Below are 15,404 nucleotides of genomic sequence, written 5' to 3' on the forward strand. Positions count from 1 at the left end.
AGTGGTAGGAGAGGTAATTTGTATAGCCATAGAACAGCCGATAAAAGAAAAGAATGTAAGTTTTGACAATATCATCATGTTGGATGGAAACGAGAAAGGAAATTAGAAAACAGAAGATTCAGTTAGGAATGTGTTGGAAAAGTTTGTTTCTGTACTAGTTGAAGGCACAGGGATGCTACGAAGAAAGAGCTAAAAATATGGATATAATAATGTTAATGATAACAGCTGCCCTCTTATTTGGTGGGATCAAGAACATTTTTGGTCTATACATTCAACGTAAACAATCCTGCCTATAGACGAACAAATCACTGTGTCTAAAACTTGATCAAAGAACAACATTCGTTATGAGTTAGTTATTCCTTGAGAGTTAAGGAATAAACAGAAAACAAAACATTGCCTCGACTAAAAAATTAAAAAAACGATGACTGCAGGAGTAATTTTTTGGTGATTATATGTGTGACCGTTTGGAAAAATATCAAACGCTAAGATTAAAGTCAGTTTTCATGATGGGGGAGACATAAATTTTATAATCAACTTTGAAATCCATGTATACTATGTCGCCAAATGGAATAGCCAAACTATGGATTAGCGAAATTAAGTAGCCGATGGTGCATCTATATACTCGGCAAATGAGTAAGTATTTGAAAAGAACCGCCAAGTAGCTACTTTTAATTTGGTTTCTTCTGTTTCAACTACATATCGGAAACATAACTGAATCATCCTTAATGCTACCTTGTGTTTTAGTAGATTTCGAGTGTTTGGAAAATAACAGTGGCCGCGGGTCAAGACTAAATATAGTATTATAATTTATACGAGAATCACTAGCACTGAAATAAAAACAACGGAGGTTTGAACCTTCCAAAAAGGGAATATGCTTTATAGTGTTTGTCACAGGCGAGATCTCACTTGTTATGAGAATAAGTGTTCAGTGGAAATAAATATACAACTTACAAGGAATTATATTAGAGTTAAAAGCTTTAATACTACGAGAAAAGGATAGTAAGAACTTCCAGGGACCTGATTCACTAATTAAGTTGTACAAGGCAATTTTTATAGCTAGATCAGTCAAATCTTCCAATCTGAAGGTTTGTGCTTCTACGCCGGGTATGTTATATCTCTCAAAGTAAATAACGGAAACCAAAATTGTCAACAAACAAGAGCTTACTTTATGGTGTTGACTAGTCACAATTACAAGTAGTATGCAAACAAAAGGTGAAGGAAAACTTTAGGAATATGAGTATCCTTTATTCTCATTTCAAGAGATTATCTGTAATGAACCATGTCTCTGTTGATACTCGCATTCGTGCTTGTGATTTATGAAAGACATGCAAATACACGACACAGTAAAGTAAAACACTAGTTAGTTACGATGAAATTTCCGTCAATATGTAAATTATTATTAAAAATGGTGTTCTATCCAGGGAGAAAACGAACGATGCTGTGTAACGAATTAAGAAATTATTGAAAGAGTGATTTAACAGTAAACAGACTTCTCTGGACTTATCCGATCCTTACTTTTGTGGACTGCGATTGACATGGATGATCCCAAAGAAGGGGTGAAGTACAAAGAACTAAAGTAGGTTCGGTAAGATAGTAGAAAAATGGAGCGAAAGCTCAAGCATTAGCACTTTGCTCAGCAAGAGGTTGAAATTCGATTTCTTCGTTACGAGGTGGACCATTCCTGCTAATTCTGTTGATCTGCAAGGTTAGTGAGAAATCCTAGATTTACAAAACTAAATTCCGCTTACTGTAGGTGGGATAAGAGTCATATTTTCAAATGCATTTGGGTTTCCTAAAGAAGTTAGAAAGGTTGATAGAAAATTGCAACTTACGAATGAGAAGAACAAACAAGCATATGTTCAGTACAGCTAAAACGATCAACACCACAGCTGAATGTATATATTCAAAGCTTCCTGATAATTTTAAAGCACCACCCCCAACTCCATTGAAAATAATGAGTGTAATTAGGGCTTTACACACAGCTGGCGCTCCTCCACCTTTCTTAATGTACTTCTTTGTTGCTCTTCCAGCTTGCGTGTACCATTCCGGATAGGTTACAAGAATCGCTAAAAATAAGTCAGTTGGTTGAAAACAAGAAATTGTTGACTTACTAAATAGGAAAATAAAAATGGATCCAATAGAACCGCCAGCAAGCCCGTAAAAAACATTCGTATACGGAGAAACCTTGTAACCAAAAACTATGGCTAGAAAAACAGTATTATATAAAATAGCTATAATAGTCATTATGCCTACGGAAAAGTCTTTCCACCACTCTTTATTCGTTAAAGGGTCCGACCTGATGTTATTAACAGATTCTTGGGCGGAATTCTGAGCGGATCCATCAGCCATTTCTAAATCGATAAATTTGTTTGAAGCTAATGAATGTATTAGTAATAATTCGTTGTTTGTGAAAGGATAGAGGTATTCGCCCTGTTTGTTGACAGTTATCGACAAGGTGATTCATTTCAAACCCAACAATCAAATAAACAAGCATGATTCTTCCATCAGAACTCCCTTTAATCAAAATCTTTTAAACACGCACCCAAAGAATCAAGCTTTCCTTTCTATTTCAACTAATCTTACCTGAATACGGAGGAGGCGTACCATCAGAAGGAGACGACCGACTATCTGCCTTTTCATCACTGAGCGTTTTGGAAGAGTCATCAGAATCTGAAATAGGAGTATATTTGTTTTTCATATTCACAATGGCAATTAGAGCCCAAAATAACACCAATAGTTACACTCTAAACGTCAATTTTTGAACCATCAAGAAAAGTCCGTAGGAACTGGTTTCAGTTTCCACAGATCTGTCAGAAATCTGTCAGAAAAAGGAATTGGTCCTTGCTTAAAAGCAAAATTTGTTTTGCAAGATTAGTTTGCTTAAAACCAAAGATACGAGTTTGAAAAAACCTTGGTAATGGCTTTTCGCATGTCTCAATTCATAAAGCTGCGACATTATGTCACTGACTGGTCACAGTCCTCGTTACGATTATTCAACGTTGGTTTTTTATTGCGATTTTTCTAAATAGTATAATCCAAAAGAGTCGTCGTTTATTACAAAAAGTAAACAAAGGAACATTTGGCAAAACAACCATGCTGTTTGCTTAAATTATAAAAACAGGATTAGAAATGCATATCTTTGTATTGGAAGTTTCCGTGACTTTGGCTTAACAGGTTTTACAGTTTTCATTTCGTTAATTAGATCCTAAACTTGAGAATAATTGGTCCACTGGTATAAAAGCAGAATCCCAATTGAATGAAAATATGATTATTTACACAATCAGTCATTTAACAAGAAAGCGAATGGGAAAGGTTCGACGCTTGTTTTATAATGTTCCCAAGACCCATCAGAAGTGTCATACAATACTTGTGTAGCTGTAAATATGGAAAATCATAATGAACGACATTTATAGTGACTAGTACATCTTTATTTAATTTATTTTAATCACACGATAGAAACAAACAAAAGCGATTTCGGACTGTTCATTCATTGTAAATATATATAGAATAGCGTACGCTTACTAGCTATCGGTATGTGTGTCAGAGAGGGTGGAAGACAGTTTCACCTCTGCAAAACTCTAGCCATTGCCATTGTGGACTCGATTCATGTAGTTTGGAGTTGTTACAAAGTAGATTTATATTAAGCTTATTAGTCGGATCAGATGTGTGCTATTGTTTTGAAAGTTCTGACATGAATTTGGGTGTTTACTGCCTGTTTGAGTAGGTTTTGAAGGAATTTCAGAAAATGACTGAAAAAAACAAATACAAATACAAAAAGCTAAAAGATGCTGATTCAGCTGACGTTCCTCGCTTGGGCACTCTTGCAACGTTTGACGGTGAACTGCCACGGTACAATGAAATCTTTAATTCTCATCTAGACGACTTGGAAAAAGGTCATGCACCTCCGTACTCAGAAAACAGACATCAAGAAGCGTCTACCAACATGGCAGGAGGAAATATATTCTCTATTTTGTCACGAAAAGTCTTGACGGCATTATTGTGGTTGATTTTCTGGCCGGCAGAAATTGCGAGAATTCCTGAAGCACAACGAAGACAAGAGAATGAAGCTCTTCGGTTTGGTTGGTGCTTTATTGGTTCAATCGTATTGGACTTTTGGTTTTCTTACTTTTTCCTTGTCCCCTTTATAAAGGAACCGATGAAAGAATCTGTATGGACATGGTTTCAAGCTACTGTAGCAGCTGTTCTTGTCGTCGTGGCTTTCTACATGTTTCTATATGTTTGTTCATGTAAGTGAAATGGTGGAATTTTATTTTGATATGTTTACTAATGGGGTACTTTTAGTGTTGGTGGATTTAGTCGTTATATTACTTTCTGCAATTACCAGTGCTCTAGGCTTCAGGATGTCATCGGATAGAAAACGACTTGACGGATGATAATTGTATCCCATTAAACAGCTTGCCACCAGAGCCTGAAAACCGCTTCAACGATCGTAGTGATAATACTTTCAAACAACCGTCCTCTGAACATTCTGAGCAATCTCCAGGGTTACGCCAGGAACCGGGTCAGTCTAGGGATGTTGAAAGCAGTGGGAGTTGATTTATACGGAAAGTAAAGCATTGTTTATTATAATGTCCGGTCTTGTTGTTTTTTCTCCAGCATGCTTTATGCTTATGTTTATGTTTTTGTTTCATCTTTGCATTTTGTTTCTTATATTTATTCGTCAGACGCTTTTAATCACTGATCCTTATAGAACCTTTTAATTTATAACTAATAAAGAATTTAATTAATTATTGAATCATGGATGACCATTGCTTCCTTGCAATCACTAGTATCACTAAGTCAAACGTCTATGTCGATCACGATTAAAGCCATGTGCTTCAATTTTTAAAAGAGCAACAAAAAGAAGCAAAAAGTAAAATAAAAAAGTGAAAAGCCTACAGCATCCAGGATTCCCGTGTTGTCTCCAACCATAGTACTAACGAGACCCTCAGACGCTTAACTGCAGTGATCGGACGGGAACTGGTGTTTTCGCCTAGGTGTGGCCGTAAACAGTAAAAGTATGTTTTCATTTATTTAAAATAAAATAAAAAATTTAATTTGACAAATTTAAGAGCTACTTTGGCTACGACGTACCTCTACAAAGAGAAAGAGAGACGATGCAAAAAATTAATTGCCCACACCAGGAATCGAACCTGGGTCGCATCCGCCACAAGGATGAGTCTTAACCACTGGACCATGTGAGCTTGTATACTTGAGGGGTATAATAAGCAAATATATTCATTTTCACTTCAATAGTGAAGTTGAGTACCATTATTTTAACCTTTGGCCTCTTGAAAAATATCATGAGAAATCCGTGTTGCGGATTGAATTTCTTGATCTGTAGAGTTGTATACAAATAATTTCTTTCGGTATTACCGACGTTGCATACGCTGTCAACGGTGATATTGTGCAATAAATGTTTGCATCCCGATCAGGGTGATAGGACTCTTGTTAAAACATACGAAAGAAAGTAGGATTTCATCTTTGCATTGAGGCTTGAATGCTTGCTTTAAGTTTTATTCTTCGACTCAGTTTTGAGAAGGTTGCAAATTATGTCGATCCAAGCTTGTTTGCTTGGTATTAAAAATTCCAATTTTCCCATTCTTGACAAAAGCTTGATCATTCGATTTAAATATCGGAAGAGATCGTTTTTTGATCTTGTATTGCATAGTTCCCATTTGCTTTTGTATGCGTTGCCGCAATTCACGCATTAACTACTGTGTGCCGACAAATATTTTAACTTCAAGAATTTGATAATTTTCCAAGTCCTTATACTGTGAATTTATCGGTTCACAGTCATTCTCTTGAATTTGAAAGCACCTTCTAGTCTTATTAGGTCTAGGCTTCAATCTATTTTGGAATTGTCAATATGTCAGACCCTTTTCCTTTTGAGAGGCTTTCAGTTATTTTGATTCTGCGGTGGGCATTGTCAACGAATTCTATTTCCTGGTCTCATAGATGGGTTCAAACCGTGCTTGTCTGTTCCTTTTTATGGCTCCATGAAAATCTCTCTTTTCATAGCCATTCTTTTAAACTTGCCTCTTACTATACATTTAATTGACGCAACGACGTACTTCCCTTTAACTTTGTCCAACTATATCTATATTTCAAAGCCAGTTTCTATTATCTTGAAAATCAAAATCAGAATTGGTTGCGTTAACCAAAACGCTCACCAACAGTTTCAAACCAAAAATCATCTTGGCCGGTGCAGGAAACTCGTTCCAATGCAGCATCAAATGTCATCTTGGCTTTCAATTACTTACATTCTTTAAAATTGGTCTCATAATAAACTCGAGATTTGTGATACAAGTACGTAGTCTTATCACGATCGGTTGGTAAGACCAAAAGGTACCTTTTGGTGAATGGTAACCAATTTTTGAAAACAATCATCCAACGAATGCTTCTTCGACTTGTATTTATGGTTCCTTCATTTTGGTTCGTCTTCAGTATTCCTTAGCTCCTCCACCATACAGTGTTTCCACTTTCTTCATTGAGGTCTATGAGAAACTCAAAAATATAATCTTTAAATTTCATTCAATTCTTTTTTTTATTAAAAAAAAAATTTACGTCTTTATTGACTTTTCTTTGCATATTGCACACGTAAGTATTCACTTGTTGAGTAAATATATGACTCAAATGGTTTTCAGAATCAATATCCATAATACTAATTCTCTCGAATTGCTTAATTCCAAAAAATTCCCACTATTCAGTTTGAATTGTTTGAAAGATAACTTGCAACGGAATTAGGTAAACGTTAAAATGCTGTAGTTTTTGTTTTAGCATAGTGTGATAGAAAGGTCAAAGCCTCCGACTAGACGTAAAACATTCTCATAGGATATTTCTAATTATGAGTTTGAGGACATTCCTGAGATTTTACCATACATTCTCTAGGTCTGTAAGTGGAACAATGTATTATCCATTCTTCGGTAACGGCAATTCCGTAGATCTGGCAGCTGTACTCAACTCCGCATGGATTTTTACACTCTTCTGTATAGTATCCTATCCCGCCATGCGCCCATAAATTAGAATGCTGATTCCATAAGCAACGATCGTCATCGTACTTACATTCTGTGTAACTTTGCGCTTTAAAATAGTTTCCATTTGTGAACAGAAAATGAAACAGCAAAGCCAATGGGCCCATGAGATGCGGACGTCTATAGACGCTATAAGCTACTCGCGATACAGCTAGAGCTTCAGTTACGTATTGTTCACCTTTAGGTCGGATATTCTTAGAAAAAGGGTTACTAATCTCATCGATCATATGGCAGTCGTTTGTGTTTCCCATCACCAAGGTGCATGCTGCTCTATCTCCGTCAATCGTTCTCTCATTTAATCCCATAAGATATTCATAGGCATCTAGTCGTTCGATAGCCGTCCCGTCAAGTGTTATACAAAACGTCGTTGGTATGCCGTTTCACAAGTTCTTGATAGACAGGCGATAATTTTTCGTAAGCAACATCAAAGAAGGGGTTGAAATCCCGTTCTGTCCTAGTTGCTGTACATATACAGGCTAAAGAAACTAAGAGTAAACCAATCCTCAACATCATAGTGTCACAGTCAAGTTGGTACCTTCACTATGAAAACGGTAGGTAAAATACGAAGCAAGATTTTTGTAAGAATTACATTTCAGCGTATGCAGGAGGCAAAGAAAGACGTATGAAAAAGAATGATCAAAAATAAAATTCGTGAAAGGAGATATTTCACAAGTAGTTAATATGTAAAAGGATACCTGTTAAGATGTTAACTAACGAGATTGCCAGTTTCGTTAACTATATTGTGATGGCAATCGTCTTCGTTATTTGATTTCTTACTTACCACTTGCAACTAAGTCGTGGTAGTAGCTATCAACAGCTGTTGGAAAGGATTCTTCCTTCAGCATTCTATTTTTATTCTTCTGTATGTTTGCATTTCATGTGTTATAGTGGTGCTTCTTAAGGGAGCCGTTCTTCAAAAAAGTATTGGGAGTTTATTAAGTCATTTTCCGCTCTTTTTTAAAAATTCGTTCGTTTCTTCATATCTTATTTGCATTTTTCTTGATCGAATTGCGTTCTGTTTGAATTGCTCTACAGTTTTCTTGAAGGCTGCTGCTACTGTCCGGTAAATGCCGTCGAAAGAATATGAGGTGGAAAAAATCGTTGACGAAAAATTGGACCGACATGACAAGGTAAAACTTTACAGAGTACGTTGGTTAAATTACTCTGCTCGAAGTGACACCTGGGAGCCTCCGGAAAACCTTTCGGGTTGTCCTGAAATCCTTGCTGAATGGAATCAGAAGAAGCAAAAAATTCAAAAAACCGGTACACCAAAAAAGGGGACCAAGTCACCGTCTCGTCCAAAATCCAAGCAACATGCATCACCTTTACGAAAAGAGGCTCGCTCAGACCATACGATTTCCGACAAAAAAAAAAAAGAAAGGCCTTCCGAGCATTCGATAAGCACTGCTCGTAAACGCGCTTCCTCTCTTTCATCTGGTCCCGAAAAGCGATATCCTCCTGCTACAAAACATCGTTTGATCAAAAGTGATGATTTGGAAGAAAAACAAAAAGTAGCCAAGGAAGTATTGGACAACAAGAGAAATGTCTCAAATACTTCAATTTATTCTTCTTCTGACTCTCAACCCCTCCATACCACATCCATTCCCGCACCAGATAAGCAAAGTAATCCTGTGAAGCAAAATACTTACGATTGTCTCTCTTTTTACGAAAAAAAGGAACTATTTCGAGAACGGTTAAGGAATTTAAAAGGACCAGAAATAACCTTGGTAAATGAAGTAGATGATGAACCTTGCCCTTCTCTGGATTTTCAGTTCATCACAGAGTATCGGCTTACTGAAGGCGTCACTCCCCCAGATCCAAATTTTCAATCTGGCTGCAATTGTCCTGCTGATGGCTGTGACCTAAACGATTCTTCGCGGTGTGAATGTCTGGATGATTTGGAAGAGCCAAAACATTTCGCCTATGATGCCCAAGGAAGAGTTCGACGCGATGCCCCCGCTGTCATTTATGAATGCAACTCTTTTTGCTCTTGCCCATCATGTTGTCCTAATCGTGTAGCACAGCGTGGCCGTACTCTTCCTTTGGAAATTTTTAAAACCAAGGGAAAGGGTTGGGGTGTTCGTTCTCTTCGATTCATTCCCTCTGGGAGGTTCATTACTTGTTATTTGGGAGAAGTTATTACTTCCGAAGAGGCCGCTAAACGTGACAAATATTATGATCAAGATGGTATTACTTATTTGTTTGACTTGGATATGTTTGAAGACTCGAGCGTTTATACCGTTGATGCTCAAAATTATGGTGATATTTCCCGGTTCTTTAATCATTCTTGTTCACCTAACCTAGCTATTTATTCTGTGATACGTAATCATGGATTTAGAACCATTTATGACCTTGCTTTCTTTGCTATAAAAGATATAGAGCCTCTGGAAGAACTCACCTTTGATTACGCAGGCGTGAGAGATAACTCTTTACAGTCTTCGCAACAGTGTCAACAAATGAGGTCTTTTAAAATACGAAGGAAATGTAAATGTGGAGCACTCAATTGCCGCGGATGGCTATTTGGATAGGATCTTTAAAATTTACTTCTTGTTAGTTTTTGAACCCTGCTGTATTTATTTGTGGTGCTAACAATCTTATTATAATTGCATCGTGTTATCAAGTCAATAACTATATAGATTCCTTGTTAAAAACAAACAGATTGTACTATTTGTACGAATAAAAGCGAAAGAAGAGATTAATGGCCGCTGCCATATTATTATGTTACGAAGTCATCGTCTGATTAAAATGAGTTTAGGCAGCAATTTCTGGTACGACGGGTTCATGATTAGGTTCCGTTGCTACGACACTTGGAGTGCTTTGTTCAGCAAGAGTTAGCTCGTTAAGATCCTTAGTCGTAGAGGTATTTTCATTTGCTGTCTTTACCACAGGAGTGCTCGTTTGAGTTTGTGGTTCTTCCGGTTTCACATCCGCATTGTCAGTAGTGGGAGATACTGCTTCAGGTTCAGCAGATTTGTCTTGCTTTTTCTTGTGCACAAACTCGGTAAGCTTACGAGAAAGTGAGGTAGGTAAGTACTCAAGTTTTGCCTTCGTATGCTCAAAGGATTGATCTGCCTTGCCTCCTTTTTCGGTCTGTACTGATTTCTCAGACTTCGCACTTTTCGGGACCTTGGGAGTCTTCCACGATTTGGAGTATGAGAGTAAACCGAATCCACGCTTCTTGTTTGGACTCTCTTGAACATTCTCGTGGGCTTCTGGAACAGCTTGCTCTGTAGTTTCAGGTTGTTGGTCGACAGTTTCTGCAGGAGCCTCAGTTGATTCTTCTGCTGCTGCAGCGTTGGCAGCATCATCGGCAACTGTTTCTTCGGGTTTCTCTTCTTGGGTCTTCTCATGGTCTTTTCCTTTCAAGAGATGATGAAAGAATTCAATTACATTGTCTTTAGGACTCGTAGGTTCGCCCTTATCCGCAGCTTCAGATGGAGGTGATTCCTCTTTAGAAGGCTTTCCCCTGAAGGATGGGATAATAGAGCGCAAAGTTTCCAAAGTACTGATCCCAGAATTGTTTGCGATCTTGTTTAGCTTATTCAAGGATTCACTATAGGTACTTGAACCCTCGAGCTTCTCCTTAATTTCTTGCTTTTGGGAAACAATAGTGTTGAGGTCTTTAATCCAAGCATCTCGACTTTCAGCGGTCGATGCCTCCAATGTTTCATTTTTTCCGTTCTCGAAAGACAACAAAAACTTGTTTCCGTTACCGGCTTCCACTTTATCGACATCCAACTATATAATTTGTTAATAGCTTTACATCGAAATTATCAAAGACACTTACCAAAGAAATAATACCACTTGGGACACTGGTGCATTGAGATTTTGAGTAGAAAAGCAATCCCTTGCATCCTTCCACAGCTTTGGCGATTCTATCCACATATAAGCTTTGAGAATTAGAAGAAGACTCGTTCACTTGCTCAGAACTCAGGGAAGGATCATCTTCAGGTTGCTTATTGAGAGAACCTTGGAAGTGTTTCTTATAGTAATAATTAAGATTCTCTAAAGGCATCGGAGTGTCCTTGATGAAAAAGTATCTTTTTATAACATGGCTATAGATGTTAGAGAATATTTCTTTTGTTTTTTGTTTTTTAACTTACGGAATAAGACCGTTTGAACGGCAGTACAAGTAACCTCCGGAGAGGTACTCGGTGGGATTCGTTTCGTTGGCTGCGGCGTCCTTCTCTGTCTTATCCTTTTTTTCAGCAGGATTTTCTTTGGGTTCATTGGCTTCCTCTGGAGTCTCTTCCTTTGCTTGCTCAGTTTCCTTTTCGGCTGTTGGTTCAGCTTCAGTGGCTGCTTGCTCAGGAGAAGTGGCAGGTTCTTCTACATCTAATGGAATCCCCTCCTTGGCTTGAACAGGTTCCGGATGGATTTCAGGATGCTGCTGCAAATGTTCAATAGTTGGTTGATCAACCTGTACAGGTCGTGCTTCAGGGCTTTGAGTAGACATGCTACAGAATTAAACAAAGCGTTTAACGACTCAATCTTGGGCAAATTGGAAAAGTTAGTGTTGGTTAAAGGAAGGATGAAAGCCCCCCTCATCCTCAGTTTGTACGTGCGTTATGCGGGTACATAAACAAACAAACAAAGGGACAAAGAAATAAACAAACAAAAACAATCGAATTTGTGAGGAAACACAAAGCAATTGTGTACTAATTATTATTTAAAAACTAATCATATTTGTGCTTTTTATTTAGCGATTCGTTCATCTTTCATTCCCATGAGGATACGACCCTCATTTGGACGCTTTTCCTTTACACGGAGCATGGACAGTTTGGAATGAGGAAGTTCCTTTTTCATATTAATTGTTTTAAATTTTGGGGGTTTATATTTACTATGCTAATAATTGGTTTAATTATGTGATGGTAAAATATGCACCTTACTACGAAACTCCTTCCTCTCTTTTCTTTTTGCATTAATTAAATAAACGTTCATACATACTTTTCTATATGCTATGTTATGGCTTGTTATGGTTCAAAAGGCAATATACCGAATACGAAGTCTGGTTTTCCTACATGATGGAGACAAGGAATCCAAATGTTCACTTTCATTCTCTCCTAAAATATAAAACAGCTCTTGCATAGATATATATTTTGATGAGTGAGGCATTCTGTATTCGGTCAATACTTACAACTTGGCTTTTTGTTATGCTGTAATTGTTTACAAAAGACATTGTCACTATGGAAATGAATACCGTGCTATTAAATTGCACTCAATGGATCAGCAAGGATAGATGATTGAACTTTGGCGGTTTCCATTTCATTTCATATTTCTCCAATTTCATTGATTGAAAATCACTCATTTGTCTTTCAAATTTTGACTGTTAGACTTCTTTCGTAGAAATGATGTTTACGAAGCAAATGATTATATGGCTTTTGTTTAGATTTCACATTTGAATTGTTTGTTTACTGTATACCGCTCAAGACTGTGACTCATTATAACCATACTGAACTAGGTTAAGGTCACGGACGCATAGAAAAGGTGACATGTTAATTTAAACAAACAATAGAAAAAATTCAGGAAAATGCTTGTATATAAAAAGAGGATTTTGTAACCTGATAATATGGAATGTAGAGTTCTATTTTAAAGTCAAGTTTGTTCGGACTTGTAAAAGATCGTAGAACTGTTCTCGAGGAATTTAGGGAAATGGAAACACATTCTATTTCGTTTTATTCTCGTATCAATCGGATCGTAAAGTAAAATATTAGGATTGTCTATGTAATAATAACGAAAAAAAATTAATCAATTATAATGTGAGTAATCACCAAATGAACCGAATTCGTACGCCATAAAACTTATTCTGAAAACACATACTAAGAAGGATACATTCTAAAGATGTAATGAATATATATATATGGAGCAAGATAGTAAACCAATGGAGCAGTTTCCCTCGTATATTAAGAAATCCGACTAGCGAAAGCATTGTTTACGTTACCTATTTTTCACAAGTGAATTAAAGGGCTTTTACACAGAATTCCGGCAAGGGCAGTAATACCTAAGAATGAAGTTATTATTTCCGCATCTAATTCTCTTTATAAAAACAATTACCACACTAATAAAGAGGATTGAGAGGATTGCATTTATGTACAGGACGACATTTTTCGTTGGCATCAGCACAACGTTTGATTCTTTCCTGAAAGGTCCTATAAAGAGGGAGAATATTTTATTCAATAATATAAATAAACAAATAGAGAAAGAAAGAAAATTTTCTATTCTCATTTGTTTCTATATACAAACATAGAAGTAACGCACCCAAGTAACAAAAGGAGAGCGAAATATTTACGTTCTTAGACTGGTGAAACTCTGCCAAAATCAATGAAACAATTAGAGGAACAGATCGAGTATGAATGCATGCTACCTATGAAACAATGATTAACAGGAAACACTAGAAGGTTTAAGGAAGCTCTTTTTGAGGATTCTGATGGTAATTGCTCATTAGTAACAAAAGATTGACTAACACACTATGTTTAGCGGCTGATTCAGATTCTTCTATAGGAGAATCATTAACGAATCGTGGATTAAAGCGAAAAAAGAATTCCAAATCCGTCTATTACGGGTCTATGGGCAATTCGACCGGTACTTCAGTGGACGTCGATGTAAGACATTTCAGAAAATTTCCACTACAAAAGTCATTAACTTCAATTTTTATAAAGTATTATAGTATTGGAAATACAAAACGGGGTGTTATTTCACATTATCGACGACGCTCTGAACCAGAATGGCTGGATCACGATAATCCTTACCACAATATCAACATTAATGGTATGGAAACGGGCGTTTCGCATCCCAAATTTTATTAATCGTAACATCTAGAAACCATGGCTCCTTTGGCGAACCCACAAAACATCTTTACCCATCCTGGCATTGCATACATATTTGAACAGAATTATCTCGACGTTTTAGCTGCCTCAGCACATGAAAGCATTTCTTCTGAACATAAATATGCTGCTCAGCTTCAACAATTATTTTCAGCTTTATTAGGCGACGATCCGTCTCTCACAGAACCACCTCATGAGGTGTTTGGGATCACTGTAGAGCAATGCAACGGCCTTACAGAAACTGTACAGAAAGCTCTTGAGAAAAGTAGAGAGTTCATTCGGTGTTGGTCAAATGTACGAATGGATTTGCTACGCGCAATTCGCTTTAAAGAAAAAGTTTTGACTTATTGCCAAGGAGAAAACTATGATGGTATGATGAATCACGAGGACAAGGATAAGGATCCTCAAAAAAATGAATAAGTTTTTAGGAAATCGGTGTTTTTCTATTCTATTTCAGATTATGAATACTTGGGACCGTCAGGGCCTTTTACTACATATATACGTTTTCTGTACATTAATTGTCTCATTTAATGGATTAGTGAATTTCTCCCCGTCAGGATTTTGTTTTGTTTTTTTTTTTTTTTTTTTGGTTTGAAACAAGCTGTTTATTATTTTTTAGCGATTTGGGAAATTGAAAAAGATGTCGGACTTGAAAACTATGTTTTCATAAAACAGATAAGTATACTTTAAGATGAAGATGAAACGGACGTTTTACATTATGAAACCTTATCATTTATAAAACGGTTAAATTTCCAGAGGAATAATCCCTAAGCTTTACCGAGCCTTTTACTCTTACTTTTACTTTTACTTTGTGTCTTTTATTTATTTTTTGTCATGGCGATATGGAGAAAAATTTATACTCAAACATACTAAACGCAAATGAGCTTCTGTGGTCATGAAACAAAACATTTTCAAATCTTCTCAACTTGAAACGAAACTCATTTCCACTGTTTTCTCGTAATATAAGTTGCTACGTCGGGACGAAGTTTGGTTTGCTTATATTTTTTTAAGAAGTACTTCAAAAAGTTAATCGTCGGTATCTATGAATTCGGAGATCATCGTCCTTGTTCTGTCCTACTTTTTCAATCAAATTTTCACCAAGGTATGAATTGCTACTTCATTGCCCAGTTTCAACGCATCGTTTCGCGAATAACCGAAACTAGATTGTTACTCTATGAGAATATAAGATTTAGATTTTTGAGGTGATAAATTGCAGTGAATAGATCAAAGATGTGATCATCAGAAGCTTCTTGATCTATGAATTTATATAAAGCGGCTTCGTCTGGCCTCGTTTGTTCCTTTACTTCTCTGGATTTTTCTTTTTATTTTCGTTCAAACCTATCCTTGAAAAACTGCATTTTGGATTGCAGCCTTATTTAATTGTGCGACTTAATTCCAAGTACTAGCGATATTTGCACTTTATCGCTGAACATCCTTATATTCCCGATTGCATTCTCATCGCCTAGTCAAAATAATTTGACTATCATTTGTCCATTGAACCTCCCAAAAATTTAGAGTTAGAATTTTTTTCTCGTTCTACATATCA

At 36.7% G+C, this 15,404-nt stretch overlaps 8 protein-coding genes and 2 non-coding genes across 10 annotated transcripts; 3 read left to right on the forward strand and 7 right to left on the reverse strand.

Moving 5' to 3' along the window:
- Positions 1 to 1,614: 1,614 nt before the first annotated feature.
- Positions 1,615 to 2,698, reverse strand: wtf41 (wtf meiotic driver; the record flags this gene model as incomplete). Its single annotated transcript, XM_056183796.1, has 5 exons — positions 1,615 to 1,698; positions 1,749 to 1,792; positions 1,833 to 2,066; positions 2,112 to 2,375; positions 2,584 to 2,698. 5 exons carry the CDS (start codon positions 2,696 to 2,698, stop codon positions 1,615 to 1,617), a joined length of 741 nt encoding a protein of 246 aa, XP_056039766.1.
- Positions 2,699 to 3,745: 1,047 nt separating this feature from the next.
- Positions 3,746 to 4,557, forward strand: SOMG_05022 (uncharacterized protein; the record flags this gene model as incomplete). Its single annotated transcript, XM_056183797.1, has 3 exons — positions 3,746 to 4,247; positions 4,303 to 4,363; positions 4,416 to 4,557. The coding sequence occupies 3 exons, from the start codon at positions 3,746 to 3,748 to the stop codon at positions 4,555 to 4,557; spliced, it is 705 nt and encodes a 234-aa protein (XP_056039767.1).
- Positions 4,558 to 4,892: 335 nt separating this feature from the next.
- Positions 4,893 to 5,007, reverse strand: SOMG_10117. Its single transcript, XR_008803650.1, has one exon. It is a non-coding gene; the product is annotated as a 5S ribosomal RNA (ribosomal RNA).
- Positions 5,008 to 5,132: 125 nt separating this feature from the next.
- Positions 5,133 to 5,204, reverse strand: SOMG_20290. Its single transcript has one exon. It is a non-coding gene; the product is annotated as a tRNA-His (tRNA).
- Positions 5,205 to 6,841: 1,637 nt separating this feature from the next.
- Positions 6,842 to 7,339, reverse strand: SOMG_05023 (uncharacterized protein; the record flags this gene model as incomplete). Its single annotated transcript, XM_056183798.1, has 1 exon — positions 6,842 to 7,339. The coding sequence occupies one exon, from the start codon at positions 7,337 to 7,339 to the stop codon at positions 6,842 to 6,844; it is 498 nt and encodes a 165-aa protein (XP_056039302.1).
- A 40-nt stretch (positions 7,340 to 7,379) lies between these two features.
- On the reverse strand, positions 7,380 to 7,879 carry SOMG_05024 (uncharacterized protein; the record flags this gene model as incomplete). Its single annotated transcript, XM_056183799.1, has 2 exons — positions 7,380 to 7,510; positions 7,816 to 7,879. 2 exons carry the CDS (start codon positions 7,877 to 7,879, stop codon positions 7,380 to 7,382), a joined length of 195 nt encoding a protein of 64 aa, XP_056039304.1.
- A 222-nt stretch (positions 7,880 to 8,101) lies between these two features.
- On the forward strand, positions 8,102 to 9,562 carry clr4 (histone lysine H3-K9 methyltransferase Clr4; the record flags this gene model as incomplete). The annotated part of the gene is made up of 1 exon (XM_056183800.1): positions 8,102 to 9,562. The coding sequence occupies one exon, from the start codon at positions 8,102 to 8,104 to the stop codon at positions 9,560 to 9,562; it is 1,461 nt and encodes a 486-aa protein (XP_056039307.1).
- A 223-nt stretch (positions 9,563 to 9,785) lies between these two features.
- On the reverse strand, positions 9,786 to 11,490 carry meu6 (pleckstrin homology domain protein Meu6; the record flags this gene model as incomplete). The annotated part of the gene is made up of 3 exons (XM_056183801.1): positions 9,786 to 10,772; positions 10,822 to 11,089; positions 11,138 to 11,490. 3 exons carry the CDS (start codon positions 11,488 to 11,490, stop codon positions 9,786 to 9,788), a joined length of 1,608 nt encoding a protein of 535 aa, XP_056039309.1.
- A 239-nt stretch (positions 11,491 to 11,729) lies between these two features.
- SOMG_05027 (uncharacterized protein) lies at positions 11,730 to 12,149 on the reverse strand (the record flags this gene model as incomplete). The annotated part of the gene is made up of 2 exons (XM_056183802.1): positions 11,730 to 11,874; positions 12,031 to 12,149. 2 exons carry the CDS (start codon positions 12,147 to 12,149, stop codon positions 11,730 to 11,732), a joined length of 264 nt encoding a protein of 87 aa, XP_056039312.1.
- A 1,206-nt stretch (positions 12,150 to 13,355) lies between these two features.
- Positions 13,356 to 14,278, forward strand: rxt2 (histone deacetylase complex subunit Rxt2; the record flags this gene model as incomplete). The annotated part of the gene is made up of 5 exons (XM_056183803.1): positions 13,356 to 13,381; positions 13,430 to 13,464; positions 13,512 to 13,636; positions 13,694 to 13,802; positions 13,854 to 14,278. 5 exons carry the CDS (start codon positions 13,356 to 13,358, stop codon positions 14,276 to 14,278), a joined length of 720 nt encoding a protein of 239 aa, XP_056039094.1.
- Positions 14,279 to 15,404: the final 1,126 nt, after the last annotated feature.

Source organism: Schizosaccharomyces osmophilus, chromosome 3, assembly GCF_027921745.1.
Source record: "Schizosaccharomyces osmophilus chromosome 3, complete sequence".
In the NCBI taxonomy this organism is placed as follows: Eukaryota; Fungi; Ascomycota; class Schizosaccharomycetes; order Schizosaccharomycetales; family Schizosaccharomycetaceae; genus Schizosaccharomyces; species Schizosaccharomyces osmophilus.